Below are 24,577 nucleotides of genomic sequence, written 5' to 3' on the forward strand. Positions count from 1 at the left end.
CAGAATTTGTCATAAAAATTTGTCTGGAAATCAAGGAAATGTCAGGAAATTTCACTTGGGGAATCTTGTGGCATCCCTGTTTTGCCTCTTATGTGTGATTTTAAGAATTGCCCTTACCTGAAGGGTCATTGCAGTGATCCTCCATCCCGTCAAAAAATGAAATTTTCACCATGTTCTCTAAATAGTGGAAAAAGCTTTGTTTCCAATATGTCCAGGTACACAAGTAATGTAACTATTTTTTACTGAAAAAGGAATTGGTCACAAACCTTTCCTCAGGAAATACAGTATGTGGCTGCTGTGTCCTACATATACTTGCATTGTGCCAATTCTCTTTCCCATTAAATGGAATGTGGCTTCATCATTGAACCCTACACATAAAAGCAAATTATTCTTTTGCGTCTTCACATCTAGAATAAAACCATAGAACTCTACATGTTGTTGTTCATCGCCACAGTTCTAAACAATATTGCCACTGCAAAACATGCCAGACAGACACATGAGGAATGGCAAACACTTTTGCTGACACAACAAATAGGCGTCTCTAGACTACATGCATAGCAGCGTCAAATGTGCTGTACATTTTGAAGAAACAGATGGGGGAAATCCTCACATAAACAACGAGTATCCTGAAACTGCTTTGAACTGTAGGTGATGTTGTGCCATACTCTTAACAAAAATTATGTCACACAGTTCTAATTGAATTTCACCTGCACCTGCTGAAACAGAGAATGAAAAATGCTTTTGCCATCTCAAATTAAGGCACATTGATTAATGAACGAGCAAGAGAAATGAATGAGACCCATATCAGTAACCATTTGAACAGGCAATTTACAACTGCCAGCAGGGTAATTTTTTAGTTGTGATCAATAAGTTAAAATATACCTGAAGTTTTTATCTTCCTTTGTTTACAAGATAAAGTCTTGTGAAGTTGGCTGAATAATTTTAAACACCCTGTATTATAAATCTATCCAAGTTTTATTCATACTAACATTTATTATTCTAGTTAAATACCTGAAGGTGATATTTATACACTGCTTGCTGGCCAAAGTGAACACAAATATTACATACAAATCAGTATTATCTAAGTATTACACTGGAAAGAAGGATAGTACACTTTGTTCCACAAAGAAAGACAGGCAGGGTAACATACAGTTACTGTCTGTTATCAACAGCAATGAAAATCCATCATAGCTCATAAATGAGATTTTATCACATGTAAGCATTAAACAAAGTTTAACAAATACTGACAATTGTATAATATTAATGATTGCTGATCCTCAAATAAAGTAACAACTATAGTCTGTTGCCCAAAGTAATTATGTAATATTACATAACAACTTCTTACAGCATTCTGTTCTCATTCAGTCAATTAAAAAAGAATCAATACAATGAAAATAAATACATACTAATTTATAACTATTGACTGAGTATTTTTCATATGGAATTTATCAGTGAGAGCTTCAGTACACCTCTCTCCTTTTTCACATAACTGCTTGCATCCAGTTTGACTAATTCAGTTTATAGTCTGATGATACACAGTCATCATTCTCCGGGCTCATATGCAGATTTCCATATGTCCACCAAGCATACAGAAGAGTGAAATCTATAGAACATCATTAACGGTATAGGCAAATGTCCTATAATTGTCCATGCGCTTTTCCCATAAAAATCATATCTATGATCCTTTGTACCACTAGATTTTATTTCAAATGTCTGCATCATCCACAATGCAATATTGCACACTATCAAAAGTGTCACAACTTCACGTCCCGGCTTTTTCTGTCGAAGTGATCTAGTATTGCTACAGCGACGAAGACCATCAATGATGAATGGTGTTTGTATTAGCACTTGTAACACCTGTAAGAAATAATAATTATAGACTATTCCAAGACGAAAATCAGGTTGATAATAATATAAAAGTAAAAATAAGGTAACATTACTAAGGAAAAGGATATTCATCATGTAACTACAGTAAAATAAAGGTAGAAAATAGCTTTTATTTACAGTGTAACAGTAGACTTCACTACCTGCTAAGTACAATATTTTTCTATCTCCATGGAACAAAAATAAAATGGAGTAATCGTCAGCCTGGAGACAGTTTGGACAGTGCATAATCACACTGATGAGCCAAAACATGACCACCTGCTTGTTTGTCCATCTTTGGAATAAAATACATCAGTGATTCTGTATATGAGGGATCCAAAGGTTTGTTGGTAGGTTTGTGGAGGTATGTGGCATTAGATGTCTACACGCAGTCACATAATTCATGTGAATAATGGGCCTCTGATTTGTGTATGCAGTGATGGTGCCCGATAGCAACTCAGATGGGTTCCATAGGATTTACATCAGGCAAATTTGGTCACTGTGGCATCAACGTGAGTTCACTATAATGCTCCTCAAATAATTGAGCATGGTTCCGGCTCTGAGACACTTACAATGATACTGCTGAAAGATGACATCTCAGTCAGCAAAGACATCAAAGCATGAAGGGATGCAACTGGTTTGCAGCTATCAACATGTCTTTGATTACTGTGACAGGTCCCAAGCAAGTGCAGAAGAATGTGTCCCACAGCATAATACTGTTTCCACCAGCTGGTGTTTGTGGCGCGCTGTGCATTTCAAGCCACCGTTCACCTTTTATTACAGCATTTGCAGAGATGACCATTGACCCAGTGTAGCAAAAATGTGATTCACCGAAAGAGCCAGCACATTTCCACTGATCGACGTCAAATCCCAATGGTCCTGGGCCCAGTGCAGTCATAAATGACAATGTCATTGGGTCAACATGTGAACACATAGGGATGGTGTGCTACAGATCATGCTGTGGAGCCCCATATTCAAGTGTGCAATGATTAGTGTGCTCTGACACACTTGCGCATGCACCAGCATTGTGTTCTTTCAACAGAGATGCCACACATCACCGTCTATCCTACCTTACAGAATGGACAAGCCTCCAAACCCCATATTCTGTGAAGAGGCATTGACATCCAACCATTTATTTTCTAATAGTAGTTTCACTATCCTCCTATCTCCTTCCCATAGATGCTCATGACAATAGCATTTGAACATTAACCAGCTGCATTGATTTCAAGACACTCATTCACAGGCTCTGCGTAATCTGTCCTTTGCCAGAGTCACTTATCTCAATGGATTTTCCCATTTGCAACCCATATCTTTGCTAGAATGGTCCCCAGTCTATGTCTGCTCCACTTAGATACTTTTGTTACCACATCATGTGCCCACAATACCAACTAGCGGCATCCAATGTTGTGGAGGGCAATGGTCATAATGTTTTGGCTTATCAGTGTATAGTAGGTGTGGTCCTATCAGAGCTGAGATTCCTATTTGTTCCTTTACTTTGTGAACCATCAAACACAGTTTGCTATGTGGAAACTTGCAGTTTAACGTGGAATATGAGCTGCGGTGCAAAATCAGTTTTCAAATATATGAGTACAAGTTAATTTCTGGATTGCTAATTTGACACTCAACAAAGAAAATAAGTAAACTATTCCACTAATTAATTTTATTTCTATAACTAAATGCTTTTCTAAAATCATGGAACAGACCTGTGGAACACTTTTTCTAACTTCTCAACTTAGCTTGTTGTTTGGAAGACTGAATAAGCTATAGATCATTTTGTAGAATATTCTAGCGAGAAATCAAACCTTGAAGAATTTAGTAAGCCTGTTGGCACACATTCATCATTCAATTGTCTTCAAAATTAAGTTTTTGAGAAAGAGGATGAGGGTTCTGGAGGGTGGCTCCTGGCAGGAGAAAGATGGATCAATAGTTTGATGTTACATGTATTTCAAAGCAGCCTGTTTGAATAGGTAAGGAATGTAGCCATTTTTTCTTTTATATTAAAAGGGTAGAGCAATACATGACTAATTAATTGTGCACATGGTTTCAAAAATACTCCATTACGTAAGAAAACATGATACTTTAAAGAGTATGATAACTTTTAAAATTTCCCTGCAATCTGAGTACCAGTATTTATATTGGAGTTCTGTATTGATGTTATCAGTATTCCTTGATAGGTACTTGTTTTATCAATTTGAGTGTTCTACAGTGCCTATGATGATATTAGTTGGCTCCTATTTTTTCACCCACTCTGAGGAAAAATCTGTTGTGAGAGGGGATGAATCTGTTTATGTCAGTTATGTTACATGTGCCACAGGTATCCTTAGTTTGTGTCAAATGGAACCACTTCTCAACTATTTCGTTTTGGTAGTCAAGAGTTGGGAGGTGGTCAGTGCTAACATTCTTCTGTTTTGTAATCCTTGTCTATCCATCTACAACCAGCATTAGATGGAACAGTGAAACATTGCGCAGAAGAGAAAATTATCATCTTGGATTTATCATCTGGTCCCATGGAAAATCAAAACATCAATTTAAAAAAAAAAAATAAAAACTAGATGGGCAGTATGATTATAAGTAAAATGGAAATTGTCATAAAACTGTCATTAGAGTTGATCTTGCCACATCTCACTTGTTCAGGCTCACTCATGGCCCTAACTGACTGGATGTTTCTTTTGGTAGATATTTATTGGGCCACAATGACACTTTGAAACCATAAATCTGTGGAACAATTAAAATTATCTACCAGCTCATTAATATAAAATACAAGGCTCTCCAAACAGTTCTGTTGAGCATGCCTGAAGTTACCTCTACGCCTGAAGTTACCTCTACTTCTGTTAATGACTCACCATAGAAGGTAGCATGGTGCAACCTCCCCACCAAGAAATCCTCAATCCAATCACACATTTTTTGGTAGATTATACTTATGTTTACAAATATTGTTGTAGTATTGAGTCAGATGCTTATTGGAAGTCAGGAAATACTGCATCTACGTAATTCCATTGATAAATGGCTTTCAGGGCCTTGTGAAATAAAAACTGCAAACAACTGTGTGTAATGCTCTTTATTTGGAAACACAACCGGTTTCATAGCTTAAAGTCACATCTTCAGGTGGATATACAAAGTACATCATATTAGACCTAAATGTGGGGATGGACAGAAGACACAACATTCAGTGTCCAAATAATAGTAAGCTGCCAAGTGAGCATACTGTCAAATTGTAAATAGGCTGAACGGTGCGATGACCATCCCTCTAAAATTGAGTCGGAAAAAAAATTCAGGGACAAGATCTCATCACACAAGACTAGCTAAAGCAACAATACGTTAGTACTGGATTTGCCTTTGTAAAGGAACTTTTGTGAACAGAGTTAAGCGTTTCTGTGTTTGATTTGCTACCCTCAATTTCAGTTCACTACTAACATCCTTTACGTGTGACCTGAATTAATTCTTTGGGTTTTGTGAGAGATCTTTTGATAATATTCTGCTTTGGTAGTCATTGAAGGGTTCATGCATTATGCTGTTGATAGCCAAGTGTGTTTCACTCAGCACCTCTCTGTCTATAACTGTATGCTTTGTTTTCCATGTGTTATACAGTAATTGCTGCTTCTTTAGAAATTTCTTTACACTGACAATATACCATGGATATTCTCCCCCGGCATGATCCCTTCTACCAGTTGCTCAATCATCTGTTACTTTGCTGCCAAGGTAACAGAATTCTTCCACTTTATCTAAAATCTGATGTTTTTGATTTTAACTTCGTGACTAATTTCATATCTGCTATTTATCGTAACTTCTGTCTTTTTTCTGTCTATATTTCTCAGTCCATATTATGTGCTCATTAGGTTCTTCATATTATTCAACAGTTCCTGTAACTTTTCTTCACTTTCATTGAGGACAGCATTGTCATTAGCAAATATTATCATTGATATCAATTACGCTGGGTTTAATCTCAATCATAGGCCTTTCTTTTATTTCTGTCGTTGCTCCTTTGATGTACAGGTTGAACAGTAAGCGGAGAAAAACTGCATCCCTGCTACAACCCTTTTCAATTCATTCTCTTCTCTTTCCTGGTACTTGTACACCTTGTATACTACCCATTTTGTGTCTAGTTGATAGCAATTTTATGGAAAATTTACAAAATTTTGCACAATTTCACATTGTTGAATGCTTTTTGTAGGTCAACAAATCTTATGAAAAAGCCTTGGTTTTTCTTACAACTTGTCTCATTAACAGTTGTCAGGAATATGGATCCATGAGCTGTTAAACTGATCCTGCTATAGTTCTTGCATTTATCTGCTTTTGCTATCTTTGTAGCTAGGTAGATAATATTTTTCTGAGCTCTTGATAGTATTCATCTAATGTAGCATATTCTACATACTAACTTGAATAATTAGCATGTTGCAGACAGTATGCAATATTGTACTGTGTATATGCTCGCAATAATTCAATTCCACATGGTAGGCCAAAGTTTTAGAAGGTAACACTCTTTGATGATCATTATTATAGTATGTATTCTAAAACATAAAACACAACAAAAAGATCCAGTTTGCTCATTTTGTTGCAAATATTTAAATTGTTGTTGTTGTTGTGGTCTTCAGTCCTGAGACTGGTTTGATGCAGCTCTCCATGCTACTCTATCCTGCGCAAGCTTCTTCATCTCCCAGTACCTACTGCAACCTACATCCTTCTGAATCTGCTTAGTGTATTGATCTCTTGGTCTCCCTCTACGATTTTTACACTCCACGCTGCCCTCCAATGCTAAATTTGTGATCCCTTGATGCCTCAAAACATGTCATATTTAAATTATATTATATACATTTGTACATTATACTGCAAAATAAAGATTTGGTTCTTTATTTGCCATATTTGATTCATTTATGAAAAATATGTTGTGTTTAGCCTTTCATATTATGTTTCCCACAGAGAACTATTTTTATAATTCTGAAGATAATTGTCATTTAGAGTATCAAACATAAAAACAAAATACTTTACCCGAAGCAAGATGATGATGCTAAAGACTATCTCACTGTATATGACAGATGGATAAAGGCTTAATATTGCATAGAAGAAATAAGCTGGCAAGCAGACTGCAAGCAGCAAATCATCTAGGAGTGATACAGGGTGTTCATTAACATCCAAAGTTATTATTTGCCAGTATGCAAACAAGACTGTAACTGTCATGAGAATCAGAATTGCAAATTCTGTCCACATATGTACATCCACTCCAATAGTCACATAATTTCTGAAACAATACAAAATACATAAATTATAGTCTCTTGAAACAGAAGAACAGGATTGAACTATACAAACATCTCTTTTATATGTATTGTGTGCACTTCACCATTACGGTGGTGGTGGTGGTGGTGATGGTAGTTGTGGTAGTAGTGTTAGAGGTACTAGTAGTAGTAGCAGTAGTATAAATAAAAGAGTTAGTAAAAGAAAACTGGCACATTAACAAAGAATAGCCTGTTTTTTGTGTAAAAAAATGCTTCACTATTCTACTGAAGAAGGTTAGTTGTTTTAGCACTTACGTATCAGTGACTGCAACAAAAAATAGTATGATGCTCACGACAGAAGTTAAAAGCACTATGATTCCAGCAAAGAGTCCTTTATTTGCTGAATGACAGTCAACATGAATGGACAAATTACTGCTTTCAGGGTTCATCAAGAGCTTGCAGTGCCCTCCTGTCACTGTGCCGCATTGCCCTATGTTCTGCCAAATGATGTACAAAACACCAGCTGAAAAAAAGTAGACACTGTTTTGTGATTCTTTTAATGATACCTCCATCAGTGGTAACATTCACATCCAAAATGTAACTACAGTTAATTTTTGTTTGAACTGATGTGATATGGGCAACAAAACTCTAGACTATACAGAAGAAACCAAATGAGGTGGTGGAGTAGTTAAGATACTGCACTCAATATCAGGAGGTGCAGAGTTCAAATTTAGGTTTCCCATATTTTTTTAACTCTGTCTGTGTTTCAGCTTGGTCCCTAAAGATCCACAGTTGACAATATGATTTCTATGAGGGTGAAGCAAAGTTGGGCTAAGAAAAGTCCTTAACTCATCCAATATGATAATCTACAGAATGCTAAAATTTATTTTTAAAAAAATAATGGATACTGGATGGTAATTAACAATAAAGTAGATGGTAGCCTATTTTATAATGACTGAGATACATCAAAAGATGTTCTATTTGATAAATTAATTCACTTAAAGTATAGAAAAGATCAAATTCTGTCACTTAAAATAAAAATTTTCATTGATATTTAATATTAAATGTTCAATGGGCTGTAAGAAATACATATGGAATAAATTAAACTTTGTGCTGATTTCTTGGTGATGAAGAAGCTGCAACCAAACCATGAAATGAAAGATGTAATCAAATTTGAGAAACACTTTATGGGTAACAATAATATATCTTACGTGAAACTAAATGTTACAGAGACATTTGTACCAAGGCCAGGAATCAAATCCAGGTCACCTACTCACTAGGCAGCTGCGCTAACCATTACGTCATCCTGTGACAGTGGCTTTGTGTAACTGCACAGACTACCATAGCTTCTTCTTCTCCTTCTTCTCTCTCTCTCTCTCTCTCTCTCTCTCTCTCTCTCTCTCTCTCTCTCTCTCTCTCTCTCTCCTTTTTTTGTGCAAGAGCACTTATCTATGGGTTCCAAATTCATCTCTTTTATTATGTCTATATGAGCACTTAAGAAACACAAACCTGAAAGATGCACTTTGCTGTATTTTAGTCTCATGTCAGAAACATACATAGGTGCACAGTTAACTTCTCACAATAGTCTTTGACCAAAATTTGGCTACTTAAAGTCCATTTCGGCCGTTAGATGGAGGTCTTCCGTAGTGCAGGAAGATGGACACAGTTGACACTGAAACAGGTGATAGACAGTATGGACTTCTCCAAAATCACACTTAATATTGTTTTCTGTACTGTAGCCCCATCTTGCCAGATTACACCTTGATCTACCCAATCAAGATACTAGCCTATTCAAAGATTTCCAGGTCATTCATTCCTTGCCATGTCTGGGAGGCAGAGTTTCAGAAACTCTTTTCCAACCAGAGTTGCACCCTTGCATTTTTGGCAGTGGTAGTAAGTACCTTTGATGTTCAGAGGAAACTCTTCCTTGACCTCAATCACTGCAAATGAAGTTTATGCACATACAGGGAATGGGTTTGTTCTTATTCCACTATCTTTCATTCCTTATTTGCCATGAGTAGATTTCAAACAACCTGTTATAATTCTGCAGGTATTACTGAGCACTTCGTCTACCTGTTTGGTATGTGATAAATGATACAGGACAAGTGCACTCTGCACCAGAATAGACTAATTTTAGTGCAGAGGTTCGGATGGTTTCAAGTGGACTGCCCAACTGTTATTGGCCAATTTCCTTAACAGATTGTTCCCGGTGGAAACTTTCAACTTGCAATTCATGCAGTGTCTCTTGAATGTAAGAGATCTGTCCAGCATCACTCCTACATATTTTGGAGAGTTACAATGTTGTATCTCAACTCTTGACCATACTATCATCAACATATGAGTAGCTTCCCTATCTCTTAACTGGAAAGCACACACTTGACTCTTTGAGAGGTTTAGTTTAAGCTGATTTGTGCTACAGTATCTTGGTAGATCTTCAAGGGCATTTGTTAGGGTGTTCTCCACTGATTCAAAGTCTGAGCTCTGAGTGGCAAGAGCAAGGTCATCAGGATACAAGAAACTTCTGGTTTTGGGGGCTATAGATTGGTCATTTGTATACATGTTGAATAGGATTGGAGCCAATATTCTTGCTTGGGGAAGACCATTTTTCTGTAGTCTCCATCGACTGCACTGCCCTTGAAAGTCAATGAAGAACCTGCTGTTTTGCAGAATTACTGCAATGAACTGCATTGCTGCAATGGTCATACCGCATACCTCGAGTAATAGTAGTTCGTGATTGGCAGTGTCATAGGCCACTGAAAACTCAACAAATATCAACCCTGCCATCTTACAAGCTTTAAACCCATCTTCTATGAACTATGTAAGATTCAGCATTTGTCCAGTGCAGCTTTTACCAGGACGAAATCCAGCTTGTTGAGATATCAGCAGAGGGGTCAACTACAGGTAGGAGGTGATTTATGATCATTCTTTCCAGCAGTTTCTATAGATGACGGAGTAATGAAACTGGTCTAAAATTCTTTGGATTTTTCCCTTTTTTACCAGGTTTCAGCAAAGCACTCACTCAACTCCTCCACATTTTTGGGATTTAACATTGCTCACGCAATTATGAAAGAGTTGCAGAATCCATATCTTTGTTCATATATCATCTAAGCCAGCTGATTTTCCATTCTTACTTTGTTTAATAGCCTTATCAAATTCTTCCATCCTGAATGATGATGAATGCAGATTGTTCTCCTCCTGTGCACTTCTCGTTGCAATTAAGGCTTTTTGGATTTTTGGATTGCCTTCCCGTTCAGCAGTAACTGATGTGCTATTTTATTGGCCGCAATATTATGGTGTACAGCAGTCATAGCTGGATCAGTTCATTACTTAGCTGTTTTAGGAGTCTCCAAGCTTTATGACTGGCTCTTTTTAGATCCATGTTTTCTGTAGTTGTTGTACAGCATAGCCAAGTCTTCACTCATCTGACAGTGATACATGATGTTTTCAGCAGAGCACATTGTTGATGGAAGTGTTATAAATTTAGCATGACCATCTTAACAGAAAGGAAAAGTATAGTTTCTGAAAAGAGGTCACTTAACTCAAACATTCATAAATTCATCCATCATGTTCCATAAATCCCTTCATGGAGAGAGTATTTAGGAATGTCGAATGAGTTAAGTTAAGAGTCATACTCAGTCATTGCAACCTACTTCTGCAAGGTACACTAACATCAGATCTATTGATACTGATAAGTACTGAAATACTTCTAAATTACTTTATATATGTTAATGAAAGTAATCCAGTTTCGAAAATATAACTTAACTGGATTGATAAAAAATATACTCACCAAGCAGCATCAGGAGAACACATATATAAAGGTACTGAAATTTACAAGCTTCAGGAGCCAGTGGCTCCATTTTCTTGCGGAAAGATTGACCAGGAAGGAAGAGGGGTGAAGCAAAAGGACTGGTGAGGTTTAGGAAATGAGGGGAGTTCGGAAACATTGCTCCCCCCCCCAGATGAGGGAGACTTGCCAGACAGAATGAGAAGGAAAGACTGATTGTTGGGGACTGCACTGGATGAGATTTGAAAATCTGAGAGCTTAAAGATGGAGGATAGGGCGATACAGAATACAGTTATTACTGTGAAAACATCACGCACTAGTTAATAAGAGTGGAAAGCTAAGTGCATTGTTTGTGATAGTGGTGGAGGCTGGAGAAAAATAAACATGTCAGCAAATAAAAGAAACAGAAAAGTAAAAGGGAGTGAAGAAAGGAATAGTTACTGAGAAAGAGACCAAAGAAATTGTGGAGAGAATCAAGGACATGCTGTAATGTCAGCTTCCACCTGCATAATTCTGAGAAACTGGTGTCTGGGGGAAACATGCACCAAGGTCACAACTGTCATGTTGTAGAGCATGCTCCAAAACAGCATATTTTGTGTTGCCAGTATACAACCTCTGCCTATGCCCATTCATCCTAACTGATAGCTTGATGGTGGTTGTACCAGTATAAAAGGCTGAATAATGTTTATGTAACAGGTGGTATGCCTCAAGTGTTGTTTCTCAGGTAGCTCTCCCTTTGATAGTATAGGTTTTTACAGTAACTGGGTTGGTATAGGTGGTGGTAGGAGGCTGCATGGAGCAAGTCTTACAGTGGGAACAGTCACAGGGGTAGGAGCCGTAGGGTAGGGGAATGGGTGCAGAAGGAACATAAGAGTCTGACAAGGATATTTCAGAGTCATGAAAAGTTATTCTGGTTGTGGCGGGTAAAATGCCAGATAGAATGGAGCTCATTTCAGAGCATGATCGTAGGAGCTTTGAGCAAGCTGTGAAGATAATCAAGGAGAAATTGGAAAATGGAATTAAGGGGAAGAAATAAATTTTTTAAGGTTTGCCAATGACATCGTAATTCTTTCAGAGATAGAAAGGACATGGAAGAGCAGTTGAATGGAATGAATAGTGTCTTTACAAGTGATTATAAGATTAACACCAACAAAAGCAAAACAAGGATAATGGAATGTAGTCAAATTAAATCTGGTGATACTGAGTGAATTAGATTAGAAAGTGAGACACTAAAAGTACTGAATAGTTTTGTTATTTGGTCAGCAAAATAATAGATATTGCCGAAACAGAGAGGATGTAAAATAGTGAAAGCGAGAAAATCATCTTTCAAAAATAGAAATTTTGTTAACATCTACTGTAAATTTAAGTGTTAGGGATGCTTTGTTGGAGGTATTAGTCCAGAGTGTAGCCTTATATGTATGTGAAATATGAATGATAAGCAATTCAGAGAGGAAAAAAATATGTGGAAGGTTTTGATATATGATCCTCCAGTAGAGTGTTGAAAATTGGATGGGTGGACTGAATAATTGATGAGGAAGTACTTTTGGGGAAAAAAGAAATTTATAGCACTAAGAGAAGAGATCAGTTAGTAGGACATATACTGAGGCACCAAGGAATTTCCAGTTTGGTAATGGTAGCAGGTATGGGGAGCAAAAACTGCAGAGAGAGGCCAAGTCTTGAATACAGTAAGCAAGTTCAAATGGATGTAACTTGCATTAGTTACACAGTGATGAAGATGCTTTCACAGGATACACTAGCATGAATAGCTGAATCAAATTAGTCTTCAGACTGGAGACCACTACAATAATAATGATTGTGAAGTGCAAAGTTCATTCTAAATTCGACCTTGATATAAACATATCTTTGCCTTTTTTCAACCTATCTCATAGTGTAAGTTATAGAGCCAGTATTGCCTTGCGTGTACCTACACTTGTTTGGAACTCAAACTGATCTTCCATGAGGTCAGCATCTACCAGTTTTTCTATTCTCTTTTAAAGAATTCATGTCAGGACTCTGCAGCCATGACTTTATTAAACTGATAGTTCATAATATTTACACTTGGTAGCCCCTTCCTTCTTTTGAACAGAATTATTACATTTTTCTGAGGGTACTTCACTTGTCTGATGTATCTTTCACTTTAAGTGAAATGAGATTGTTTTGGTTGGCTTTCCCAAGGATGCCAACAACTCTGAGGAAATTTCATATACTTTGTTCGACTTAGGTCTTTCAGAGCTCTGTCAAATTCTTCATGTAGTATCCCATCTCATTTTTATTTACTTCCTAATCTGCTTCCACTTTTCAGTCTGCCCTTCTTTGCTTAGCACAAGCTTACCATGTCACCATGTCTTCTACAAATATCTCTATAATTTTCTTGTATGCTACACCTGTCTTTCCCATAGGCACGCATGCTTGTACAGTCTTGCTTTTCTCATTCAGACATTCCTACTTTGCCAGGCAGTCTCATTTTTATACACCTATATTTCCTTCAGCCTGCTCCATTTGCTGCATTTTTTTTTATTTCTTGTGTTAACTAGATTCATTGTTAAATTTCTTGTTAAGTTAGAAGCATGTGCTAGTCTGGGACTTGAACCTCAGACCTTTGCCTTTTGTGGGTAAGTGCTGTACCATCTGATCTATCCATACACAACTCACAACTCAACCTCACGGATTTACTTCTGCCATTACCTCATCTCCTACCTTCAAAACTTCACAGAAGTTCTTCTGTATAACTTGAGGGACTGGCACTCCTGCAAGAAAGGCTACTGCAGAGAAATGGCTTAACCATAGCCTCAGGGATTGTTTCCAGAATGAATTTTTCATTCTGGAGTGGAGTGTCCACTGATGTGAAACTTCCTGGTAGATTGAAACTGTTTGTGTGCTGGACTGGGACTTGAACCTATGCAGCTCAAACACTGCTGCAGAGTAAAAACTTCACCCTAGATTCAATATCTTGTGCATTTCTACTGGGTCTCGTTTTTTGTTTATTTGATCATATGTTGGATTTATTATTTTGTCTCTCAATGCTATCCATTCATTCCCTGTTTTTTTCCTTATCCTCATTTAAATAAATCATTGCTTAATGCTCCCTTTGAAATTTTTAACAGCCTCTGGTTCTTTTAACATGTCCATGTCCCAAATCCTTCATATCTTACCTATCTGCATATGCGACCCTTGAAGTATTTTGAAGTTTAAAATCTGGCTACAAAATCTCTGTTATACAGTTATGTAATCTAATTGAGACCTTCCGGTGGCTCCAGTTCTCTTCCACATATACAACCTTCTTTCATGATTTTTAAACCAAGTATCTGTGATGCTCAAATTGTGCTTGGTACAAAATTCTACCAGGTTGCTTCCCTTTTCATTCCTCTCCCTCAGTCCATGCTGTCCTACTATTTTTCCTTCTCATCCTTTCCCATTATCAAATTTCAGCCCCAATCATAGTTAAATTATCCTCTCCTTTAACTATCTGGTAATTTCTTTCACTTCATCATACATTATTTCAATTTCTTCCTTGCTACTGAGGTAGGTGTTGGCTTCATTTCTATCTTGACTATTATAATGCATTCACTATGCTGCTCTTAATAGCTTACTTGCATTCTTATTTTCTTAGTCAATATACAGGGTGGCGAACGAATGTATTACCAATTGTTTCTTTCACAATTTACGGCGCACATTAGATATTCTGTTGGGATCTCTACAGCAGTACCAGCAGAGCTTGGAAAAACAAATGAGTTACAAAATGATGTGTAATTCACAATACTGCTGCTAGGGGACTAGTAAGCAGCAATGGCTGACAATGGAAGACTGACGACACAGCAATGATCGGCAATTGTGTTACTTTTTCATGAAACGAAAAGCCTTGTTGTGACTCAGAGGCGTTTTTGACAACAGTTTAACACATGATGGGTCCCTTGCAAGAAGACCATCCACAGGTTGTACATTAAATTTGTGCAGGAAGGAACAGTATTGGAAGCGAAGCGACCTCGGCCTAAGCCTGTTTGTTCGCTGGAGAATATTGAAGTGGTATGAGTTTCTGTACAGAGAAGTCCCGGGAAATCATGTAGAAAGGCAGCAGTGCAACTGGGAATATCCAGACGCTCCATTCAATGCATTCTTAAAAGTGACCTCCATATGTACTCATACAAGATGACCTGTACACAGAAGTTCACTGAAGAACAGCAGTAGCAGAGACTACTGTTTGCTCAGTGGGCGGAGGATAGGGGAGAAACTCTCAACAACGTTTGGTTTTCAGACGAGGCGCATTTTCATTTAGACGGTGTGGTTAACAAACAAAATGTATGCTTTTGGGCCACTGAAAACCCACAAGTGCTTCATGAATGACAATATTATGCTCCGAGGATTACAGCTGTACTGCTTTTGGGCCACTGAAAACCCACAAGTGCTTCATGAATGACAATATTATGCTCCGAGGATTACAGCTGTACACACCACTGGCCATCTGTGTGGTGGAGCATAAACGGTGATTTATCTGAAAAGGCCTCCTGTTACCTCTCAGATGATGTCCAGTTGTGATACTGGCATGCAAATTCCAGCCTTCGTTGTCAATGAACAGCAATCACTGTAGGTGCATGAACGAGGCATCTGCTGCAGAGGCCAAAGCTCAGCAATGTTCACTGAATGGTAGTTGAGGAGACACTGTTGGCAGGTCTTTGGTTCATGTGGGTGGTCAGTTGCTTGACAGTTGCGCATCTATTCAGACATAAACATCTCTGCAGCCATCATTTAGCCCTATCATTTGTGGCCTGTGGTGCACCACAGTTGCCTTGGATAGTGCCATTTTGCCATGCATGGTATGCTTCAACCACTGTGGCACACAAACAGTTTACAAACACAGCCATTTTGGAAATGCTTCCACCCTAGGCTCCATAGGCAATGATCATGCCCATTTGGACTTTAAATAAATCTCTCAATTTCCACATTATGACACAACTGCATTATTTTCCATGTCCCCTCGTCACGCTAGTGCTGCTACCTGCCATCTGTGAGTGTTTATTGCATGTTGACATTGAACATAGGTGATAGACACATTAATACAACTGTACCAAGTATCTATTAATGTTATGCCATTAATATTAACTACACAAATAGTACTCACCAATAAGAATACTGTACTCAATTGAGAAAGGGTATAAATACGGAGAAACATTTTGGTAAATGATTGACATTCCAGTATAATTTGAACAATAAGGGTCAATGAAAGTGTTAACACCACTGTTATTGCTGGACTCCAGAGACGCATCTGAAAAATAGCAGGTATTACAGGAAAAGTTAAAATCAACAGAAAATGTAATAGGTAACAAGTTGATTGTGTATTCAAGGAATGTAGAGTTTACTAATTAATGTAACAAGCTTATTGAAGTCGTTTACCATCTTACCTTCTTTATTGTTGGACTCTCTGTTTTTGCCACAATTTTTAGTACTGAAATTTAAAACCTGACAATTATTTGATATGGGGAGGAGTAAGTGTTTAACATCCTGTTGATGATGTAGTACTTACAGAATGCTGAATTAGGAGTTATTTTTGAAAAGACAAATATATAGGCCAAAAACTATACTTACAGTTTCTTCTCAATCAAATTTTTTCACCATATACAAATACAACAAATATGGGTGAGTCAAATTAAAGTTAAAATATTTTTAACCATCTCCCTCAATAAAGACTCTCCATGGCATATGAACTGCATCAATATTTGTTTCTTTTTCATGGCAACTATCCATGCACCATAAAGTTTGTCTTCATCAGAATGGAATGACTTTTCCCTTATTGCTTCTTTGAGGAACTGTTGTAGTCCAATTCACAAATGATAGTGGCCCACAGAGGTCGAGACATGGATGGTGATTGCAGTGTTGTGGTTCTAAGTGAAAGTTGTGGTACTCACATTGATGAGCTTTGTTCTTGAAGAGAAAAGAGTGTTTCCTGCAAACTATGTTCTTTGCCTACTTATATAGAATTTGTCACTTACCACCATCATCAGCTACAACAGCTCACTGAATAACTCACTACAATCACATCAAATGCTCACACTGGCTACAATGTTCACACAAGATGGGTGAAGCATTTTGAACATAGTAACATGAGCATATATTACGAGGAGGCAGTAGTCACCATCAAATAGCACTAACACATGTAATAATTTACAAGCCTCACATTCAGGTCCTGGAGCTGTCGGGTACTGACTGGTCACAGTGTCGTCACCCGCCAGTGGCATTTAGATTTGGTATGGAAGGGCAGAAGATCAGCACACCACACTCCAAGCTCTGAGCTTGGAGTCATTTCTTATTATTCAAATAGCTCCTCTTCTGACATCACAATGTTACATGTTCCCTATTCCAGTTTTCCCACCAAGGAAATTTCCCTAATAGTATTAGGAATTGAACACGGCTCCTCTGAAAGGCACTTAGAGGTGCCTCACTGCTCAGGTACAATGTATATACATTTAATAAGGTTGCTCAAAATTACATAATTGTAAAACACTGTGATATCACATTTTTACCATTATAATTTCCATCTATCAAGCATAAACTGCATTCATGTGTCACAGTCTGTGGTCAGACTCTTCCAGCTTCAAGGAAACAGTTCTATTATTTTGAGGATGTTGCGGCCTTACCAAGAACTACAGACAAGGAAGGCAGTGCCAAACAGATGCTTTCTACTTTACTTCAAGCATTCAAACAAAAAACATCTCTTCCTAATTGTTCAACAATGTTGATGATAGCAGAGACAGTAGATATCATTTCCTCCTAATTTGATTCAAATAGACATGTAGTAGAAGCTCTTCTAAGGTATACTAACCTGTTCCCTGATAGGAATGTTCCTTCTGCAATAACTTGTTGCAGTATTAAACAAAGAGTCCAACTGAATCTGGATGTTTTCAAATCTAATAAAGAGTCCAACTATGACTTACAATGAATGAAACTGCTGAAGGGAATGTTTTAGCTGTAGTTGCTGCAAATCCTCACATTATTTCTCAGCAAACCACATGAGCTTCGGGAGTTTTGCAAAGAAGTGTTCTGTGCATACTGTATGAATACAAATTTCATCTACATAATTTGTTGCATCAGTAACTACATGGGGATGGCTTTCAGTATCAGCTGAACTTTTGCAGTTGGATACAATGATACAATGACAACTAGCAGCCTATGATGACTTTATTTCACAGATAATTTGTCATACAAATCAGTTTTTACAATTAATAAAATATTCTGGGCTATTATGCTGTGGTCTAAGGGATTTCACATCAAAACCCGACTCTTCATCCCCATCTGCAAAGGACATTTTCAAGGGGATTGCAGCTTTGTTGAATGTCCGATTCACACCCTGACTTGCTACCAACTACAGCAAAATTCCACTTCCGCGGGCTTCTGTGCAGTGGCGTGACATCACATGTTTTGAATACGCAAGCGCAACTGGCCGTTGTTGACTGCTGTCATCCTTTGCTACTATCATTCCATGGTGGAACACTGGTACACATCTTCTTCAGCACTGGAATTCAAATTTCATTCAATTTCACAACCTCCTTCTTTCTATTAAAATTCTTGGGATGTTTTACAATCTCTATGGCCTCACTGTATAGCCTTTTGTGGTATCTGTTTGTGGCTGCCAGGACTTGAGTCTGGTCAAAATGAATGTGGTGGTTTCCTGGCTGTAAAACATGTTCTGCAACAGCTGGTCTGCCAATCTCCCCCTCTTCTGCAATTGCCCTTGTGCTCTTTGACTCGTTTTTTGACAGTTCTTTTTATAGTACCCATGTACACCTCCCCACAACCACATGGAATCCTATAAATTCTAGCTTTTTCCAGTGGTTGGCGAGCATCCTTGGCCGATTTGAGATGATCTTGTATCTTTGATGTGGGTGTGTAAATTAGCATAATGTTGCGCTGTCTCAAGATTTTTTCTGTGTGGTTAGTCACAGCCTTAATGAATGGCAGGAAAACTTTCAATTCCACCAGCGCTTGAGCATCACTGTGACTTCCAAGCAATGGTCTTGACACTCTTTTCACCTCAGCGAACGAATGACTATCGTTGAGCAATGCAGTGGTGAAATGTTTTAGTCCTGCATCAAGCAGCTCTGATTCACAAATTTTCCTTGCCCTATCCGCCAAAGTTTTTATGATGCCTTGCCTTTGCTATGGATGGTGGTTTGAGTCCCAGTGTAGGCAATGGTCTGTGTCCGTGGGTTTTTGGTAAACTGTGTGGAAAACTAGTACATCAATAAAATTAATCTTTTACTTGCCTCCTCCTCCTTCATAAACTGAATCTTCAGATAGATCCTGTTCAGATGTTTGTGAAAACAATCCAGTTCCCCCTGGCATGCCACCACAAAACAAATATATCTTCCATACAACGGAACCAAATATTCAGTTTCTTGTTCGCAGTTTCCAATGCTAAAAGGGCTCCCCATAGGGACACCATCCTTCTGTTCATAGAACTCTTCATTTCCTTGGAGATATGTGGTTGTGAGGCAGTATTTAAAGTGTTCCGCAACATAGGGAGGAAAAATCTGATTCAGATGTTGCAACACTTCATTGAGTGGAACCATAGTGAATAGTGACACCACGTCAAAACTAACTACCCTCTGGCTGTGTCACTATGCCATTTAATTTAATGATAAAATGTGCCAAATTCTTGATATGCAAATCGGATCAGCCCACATACAGTTGTAATAATGTTGTCAAGGAATTAACAATCAGATAGGTGGGCAAATCAATAGCACTTACTGTAGGCCTTAAAGGAACATATTCTTTGTCATCTTTGGCAATCCATAAAGTCTTGGTGCAAGTGCAACTGAATTGAACAGACTTTTCTGAATGCTCTCTTCAACAGAGGACTTCTTTATCAACTGCATAACAGTTCTAAGAACTTTGTCAGTGGGGTCTTTACTTAGTTTCTTATATGTTTGCAGATCTAATAAGTCATTAATCTTACTGTGATAGTCGGTTCACATTCAAAACAACCATTGCATTTCCCATATCAGTAGGGAGAGTAGTAACACTATCATCCACATTCAGGCATTTTAAGGCAGTCCTCTCACTCACAGTTAAATTAATTTTTGGAGGCTTTGTGCGAGACAATACTCTTACAGCTTGTATATGGATTTCTTCAGTTGTAACCTTGTCCTCACTATGAATGCCTGCTTCTACACTGGCTATTATGTCTTCCATGGGCACAACTCATGGGCTAATGGCAAAATTTCCACACTTGGGAAGCACAGATCTCTCATCGTCAGATAATGAACATCCGGATAAACTGATAATGGTGCAGGAAGCATCTAAATGGTGGATCCTCTTATTAGGTTGCAAGCTATCAAATTTCTTTTTCTGTCTATTAGATGTTGTCAAGATATGCTTCCTAATGGAATCATGCAACAGACTGTCAATTCTATCCCAGTCACCGCTACTCAATTTCTTGCTGATAGTAATATGGAGAGACAGTAACTTACAATCTGTGCTTGCCTGGTCCCAGTGGGTCTGTTGAATCCGCTCACATAGTAAAGCCTGTGAATGGCTGCACTCTGTTCTTCTGGAGACCTCTCATGCAACACACATTTCAAAGCCTCCAAGAAAGTAATTTAACTGTGGGTGAGAGGAACACCTTAAAATGCCTGAATGAGGATGGTAGTGTTCTCATTCTCCCAGCTGACAAGGGAAATGCAACAGTCATTTTGAATGTGACCAACTATCATAGTAAGAGTAATGACTTATTAGATCTACCAACATATTCAAAACTGAGTAAAGATCCCACTGGCAAAGTTCTTAGAACTGTTATTGATAAAGAAGTTCTCTGTCAAACAGAGTGATCAGAAAAGTCCGTTCAATTCAGTCGCACTTGCACCAAGGGCAGAACTGTTTAAATATTGCCTCACAACCACATATTTCAAATGGAATGAAGAGTTCTGTGAGCAGAGGGATGGTGTCCCTATAGGGAACCCCTTTAGACCAATTATAGTGAAATTCTTTATGGAAAAATTTGAGGAGCAGGCTTTGGAAGCTGTGAACAAGAAACCAAATATTTGGTTCCGTTACCTGGATGATATGTTTGTTTTGTGGCCTCATGGCAGGGAGGAACTGGATTGTTTTCACAAATGTGTGAACGGGATCAATCTGAAGGTTCAGTTTACGAAGGAGGCAGGCAGAAGATTAAATTTTCTGGGTGTACAAGATTTCAAGAAAGAAGATGGTAGCTTGAGCCACATAGTTTACCGAAAACCCATGCACACAGACCGTTACCTACACCAGGACTCCAACCACTACCCACAACAAAAGCAAGGCATCATAAAAATTGTGGTGGATAGGGCAAAGAAAATCAGTGTATCAGAGCTACTTGATGCAGAATTAAAATATCTCACCACTGCATTGCTCAAGGATGATTATTCATTCACTGAGGTGAAAAGAGTGTCAAGACCACCACGTACAAATCATAGTGATGTTCAAGCACTGGTGGAATTGAAAGTCTTCCTGCCATTAATTAAGGCTATAAATGACTGCATAGGAAAAATCTTGAGACAGCGCAACATCTCAATAAATTACACACCCACACCGAAGATACAAGATCATCTAATATCAGCCAAGGATGCTCAACAACCTCCGGAAAAAAAGCTGGCATTTAAAGGATTCCATGTAGTTGTGGGGAGGGGTATGTGGGTAATACAAAAAAAAGTGTCAAAAATGGCTCCAGGAGCACAAGGGCAATTGCAGAAGAGGGGAGATTGACAGATCAGCTGTTGTGAAATATGCTTTGCAGCCAGGAAACCACCACATTCATTTTGACTGGACACAAGTACTGGCAGCCACAAACAGATACCACAAAAGACTATACAGAGAGGCCATAGAGATTGTGAAACACCCCAGGAATTTTAATAGGAAGGAGGACACCATGAAATTGAATGAAATTTGGATTCCTGTGCCGAAGAAAATGTATACCAGTCTTCCACCATGGAATGATAATAACAGAGGATGACGGCAGTTGAGAATGTCCAGTTGCACCCATGTGACATAATGCCACTGTGTGGAAGCTCTCGGAAGTGGCATTTTGCTGCAGCCAATAGCAAGCCAGGGTGTGAATCGGACATTCAACAAAGCTGTGATCCTCCTTGGAAACGTCCTCCACAGATGGGGACAAAACGTTGTGTTTTGAAGTGAAATCCCTTAAACCAAGGCATAATAGCCTGGAATATTTTATTAATTGTGACAATTCCAGCCACGAAAGTTTACATTTTACAAATCGTTTTTATGAATCATGGTCAATCAAATCAGCATAACATGCATTATTGGTTAGTGGAGAATCCCCACTGACTAGGGTAAGTCAAGCATCAATGCCCATGGACTGTCAATGTGTGGTACACTGTTTTAGGTACTTGGCTAATTAGCCCATACTCACATAGACATTAATGTGAATGGTCAAACAAAAGGCAACATTTTAGATAGTAATTTGCCAATACTACTGGAAGATGGGACATTTCAACCAAGAAAGGACATGTGGTTTCAACACTATGGATGTCCAGTGCACTATTTGCGAATATCTTGAGAAGTTTTGAATCAAAGCTATCCTGGTCTGTGTATTGGAGGAGGAGGTAGTAAAAATTGTCCTGCACATTCACCTGACTTGATATGGACAATTTTTCCTGCGGAAAGCACTATAAGAAAAATGTTAAATGGAAGTACCATCAACCCCAGAAAATGTCCAGCAGTGAATCATCAATGAATGTGCAAACATTAGTGAAGAGACATTTAGAGAAAAAGGACTGTCTTCCATAAATAGGGTTGCAATGTGTATTGCAGTAAATGGGCACCATTGCAAACACCTACTTCAGTAAAATCATGGAGATACATGAGAGGCAAGGGAAATTACCTAATCAAGCACCCAATGGTCGGATGAGAGTGAAGAGAACTCACCTAAAACATGCATCCAGATGATGAGAGGCAAGTGGACATGCATTAAAAAAGTGCTCCAAAGGGAATAGAATACTACTACATTCAAGTCATTGTTCCTGGGTATGCTAAAAGTACTTCCCTAATTAGAGAATCAACTTTTTTTACTATAACAATCTGAGTTCTCATTAAAGATTTTAGAACAATGCCTTTATAACCACCTGAGATATTAATCTGATGTCGATTTCTTGAGGTATTATCATTTTTCATCTGTTTTTTAAACCATTTTCATTCTTGTCAATAACAGTGCCATCATGCAACAAAAAATGTTAAATATACAGATTATATATTTTTTCATGGTAAAAAAATAGTGGTTCCTACTTAAGATTTCAAAGTTGACCCCTCCCTCCTGCCCCCTGGGGTAGAGCAGAGTGAGGTTGAGCTTATCATTGAATATTCCTCTTCGAGATAAATGACTTTTGCATTTTACCATACATTTCCTAAAACAGTTTTAAATGCCTAACCCTGTATAGCTTTTAATGCTGAAATTTTGTGAATGTTGTTGTTGTTGTATTCAGTCCTGAGACTGGTTTGATGCAGCTCTCCATGCTACTCTATCCTGTGCAAGCTTCTTCATCTCCCAGTACCTACTGCAACCTACATCCTTCTGAATAATCTGCTTAGTGTATTCATCTCTTGGTCTCCCTCTACAATTTTTACCCTCCACGCTGCCCTCCAATACTAAATTGGTGATCCCTTGATGCCTCAACACATGTTCTATCAACCGATCCCTTCTTCTAGTCAAGTTGTGCCACAAACTTCTCTTCTCCCCAATCCTATTCAATATTTCCTAATTACTTATGTGATCTACCCATCTAATCTTCAGCATTCTTCTGTAGCACCACATTTCAAAAACTTCCATTCTCTTCTTGTCCAAACTATTTATCGTCCATTTTTCATTTCCATACATGGCTACACTCCTTACAAATACTTTCAGAAATCACTTCCTGACACTTAAATCTATACTCGATGTTAACAAATTTCTCTTCTTCAGAAACACTTTCCTTGCCATTGCCAGTCTACATTTTATATCCTCTCTACTTTGACCATCATCAGTTATTTTGCTCCCCAAATAGCAAAATTCTTTTACTATTTTAAGTGTCTCATTTCCCAATCTAATTCCCTCAGCATCACCCGACTTAATTCGACTACATTCCATTATCCTCGTTTTGTTTTTGTTGATGTTCATCTTATATCCTCCTTTCAAGACACTATCCATTCCATTCAACTGCTCTTCCAAGTCCTTTGCTGTCTCTGACAGAATTACAATGTCATCAGCAAACCTCAAAGTTTTTATTTCTTCTCCATGGATTTTAATACCTACTCCAAGTTTTTCTTTTGTTTCCTTCACTGCTTGCTCAATATACAGATTGAATAACATTGGGGATAGGCTACAACCCTGTCTCATTCCCTTCCCAACCACTGCTTCCCTTTCATATCCCTCGACTCTTATAACTGCCATCTGCTTTCTGTACAAATTGTAAATAGCCTTTCACTCCCTGTATTTTACTCCTGCCACCTTCAGAATTTGAAAGAGAGAATTCCAATCAACATTGTCAAAAGCTTTCTCTAAGTCTACAAATGCTAGAAACGTAGGTTTACCTTTCCTTAATCTAGCTTCTAAGATAAGTCGTAGGGTCAGTATTGCCTCACGTGTTCCAACATTTCTACGGAATCCAAACTGATCTTTCCCGAGGTCGGCTTCTACTAGTTTTTCCATTCATCTGTAAAGAATCCGCGTTAGTATTTTGCAGCCATGACTTATTAAACT

General features: G+C 38.1%; 1 protein-coding gene across 1 annotated transcript in view; it reads right to left on the reverse strand.

Annotated features, from left to right (window-relative positions):
- Positions 1-1,018: 1,018 nt before the first annotated feature.
- The window catches only part of LOC126474747 (proton channel OtopLc-like), a 134,720-nt gene continuing 111,161 nt past the window's right edge, over positions 1,019-24,577 (reverse strand). Inside the window, exons 9-12 of the mRNA XM_050102224.1 lie at positions 15,974-16,117; positions 7,389-7,596; positions 6,850-7,099; positions 1,019-1,857 (exon numbers count right to left, since the gene is read on the reverse strand). Of these exons, the coding sequence (XP_049958181.1) occupies positions 1,543-1,857; positions 6,850-7,099; positions 7,389-7,596; positions 15,974-16,117 (917 nt within the window). The 3' untranslated portion in view covers positions 1,019-1,542. The remainder of the gene's footprint in view (positions 1,858-6,849; positions 7,100-7,388; positions 7,597-15,973; positions 16,118-24,577) is intronic.

This window comes from Schistocerca serialis, chromosome 4 (genome assembly GCF_023864345.2).
Source record: "Schistocerca serialis cubense isolate TAMUIC-IGC-003099 chromosome 4, iqSchSeri2.2, whole genome shotgun sequence".
Taxonomy (NCBI): Eukaryota; Metazoa; Arthropoda; class Insecta; order Orthoptera; family Acrididae; genus Schistocerca; species Schistocerca serialis.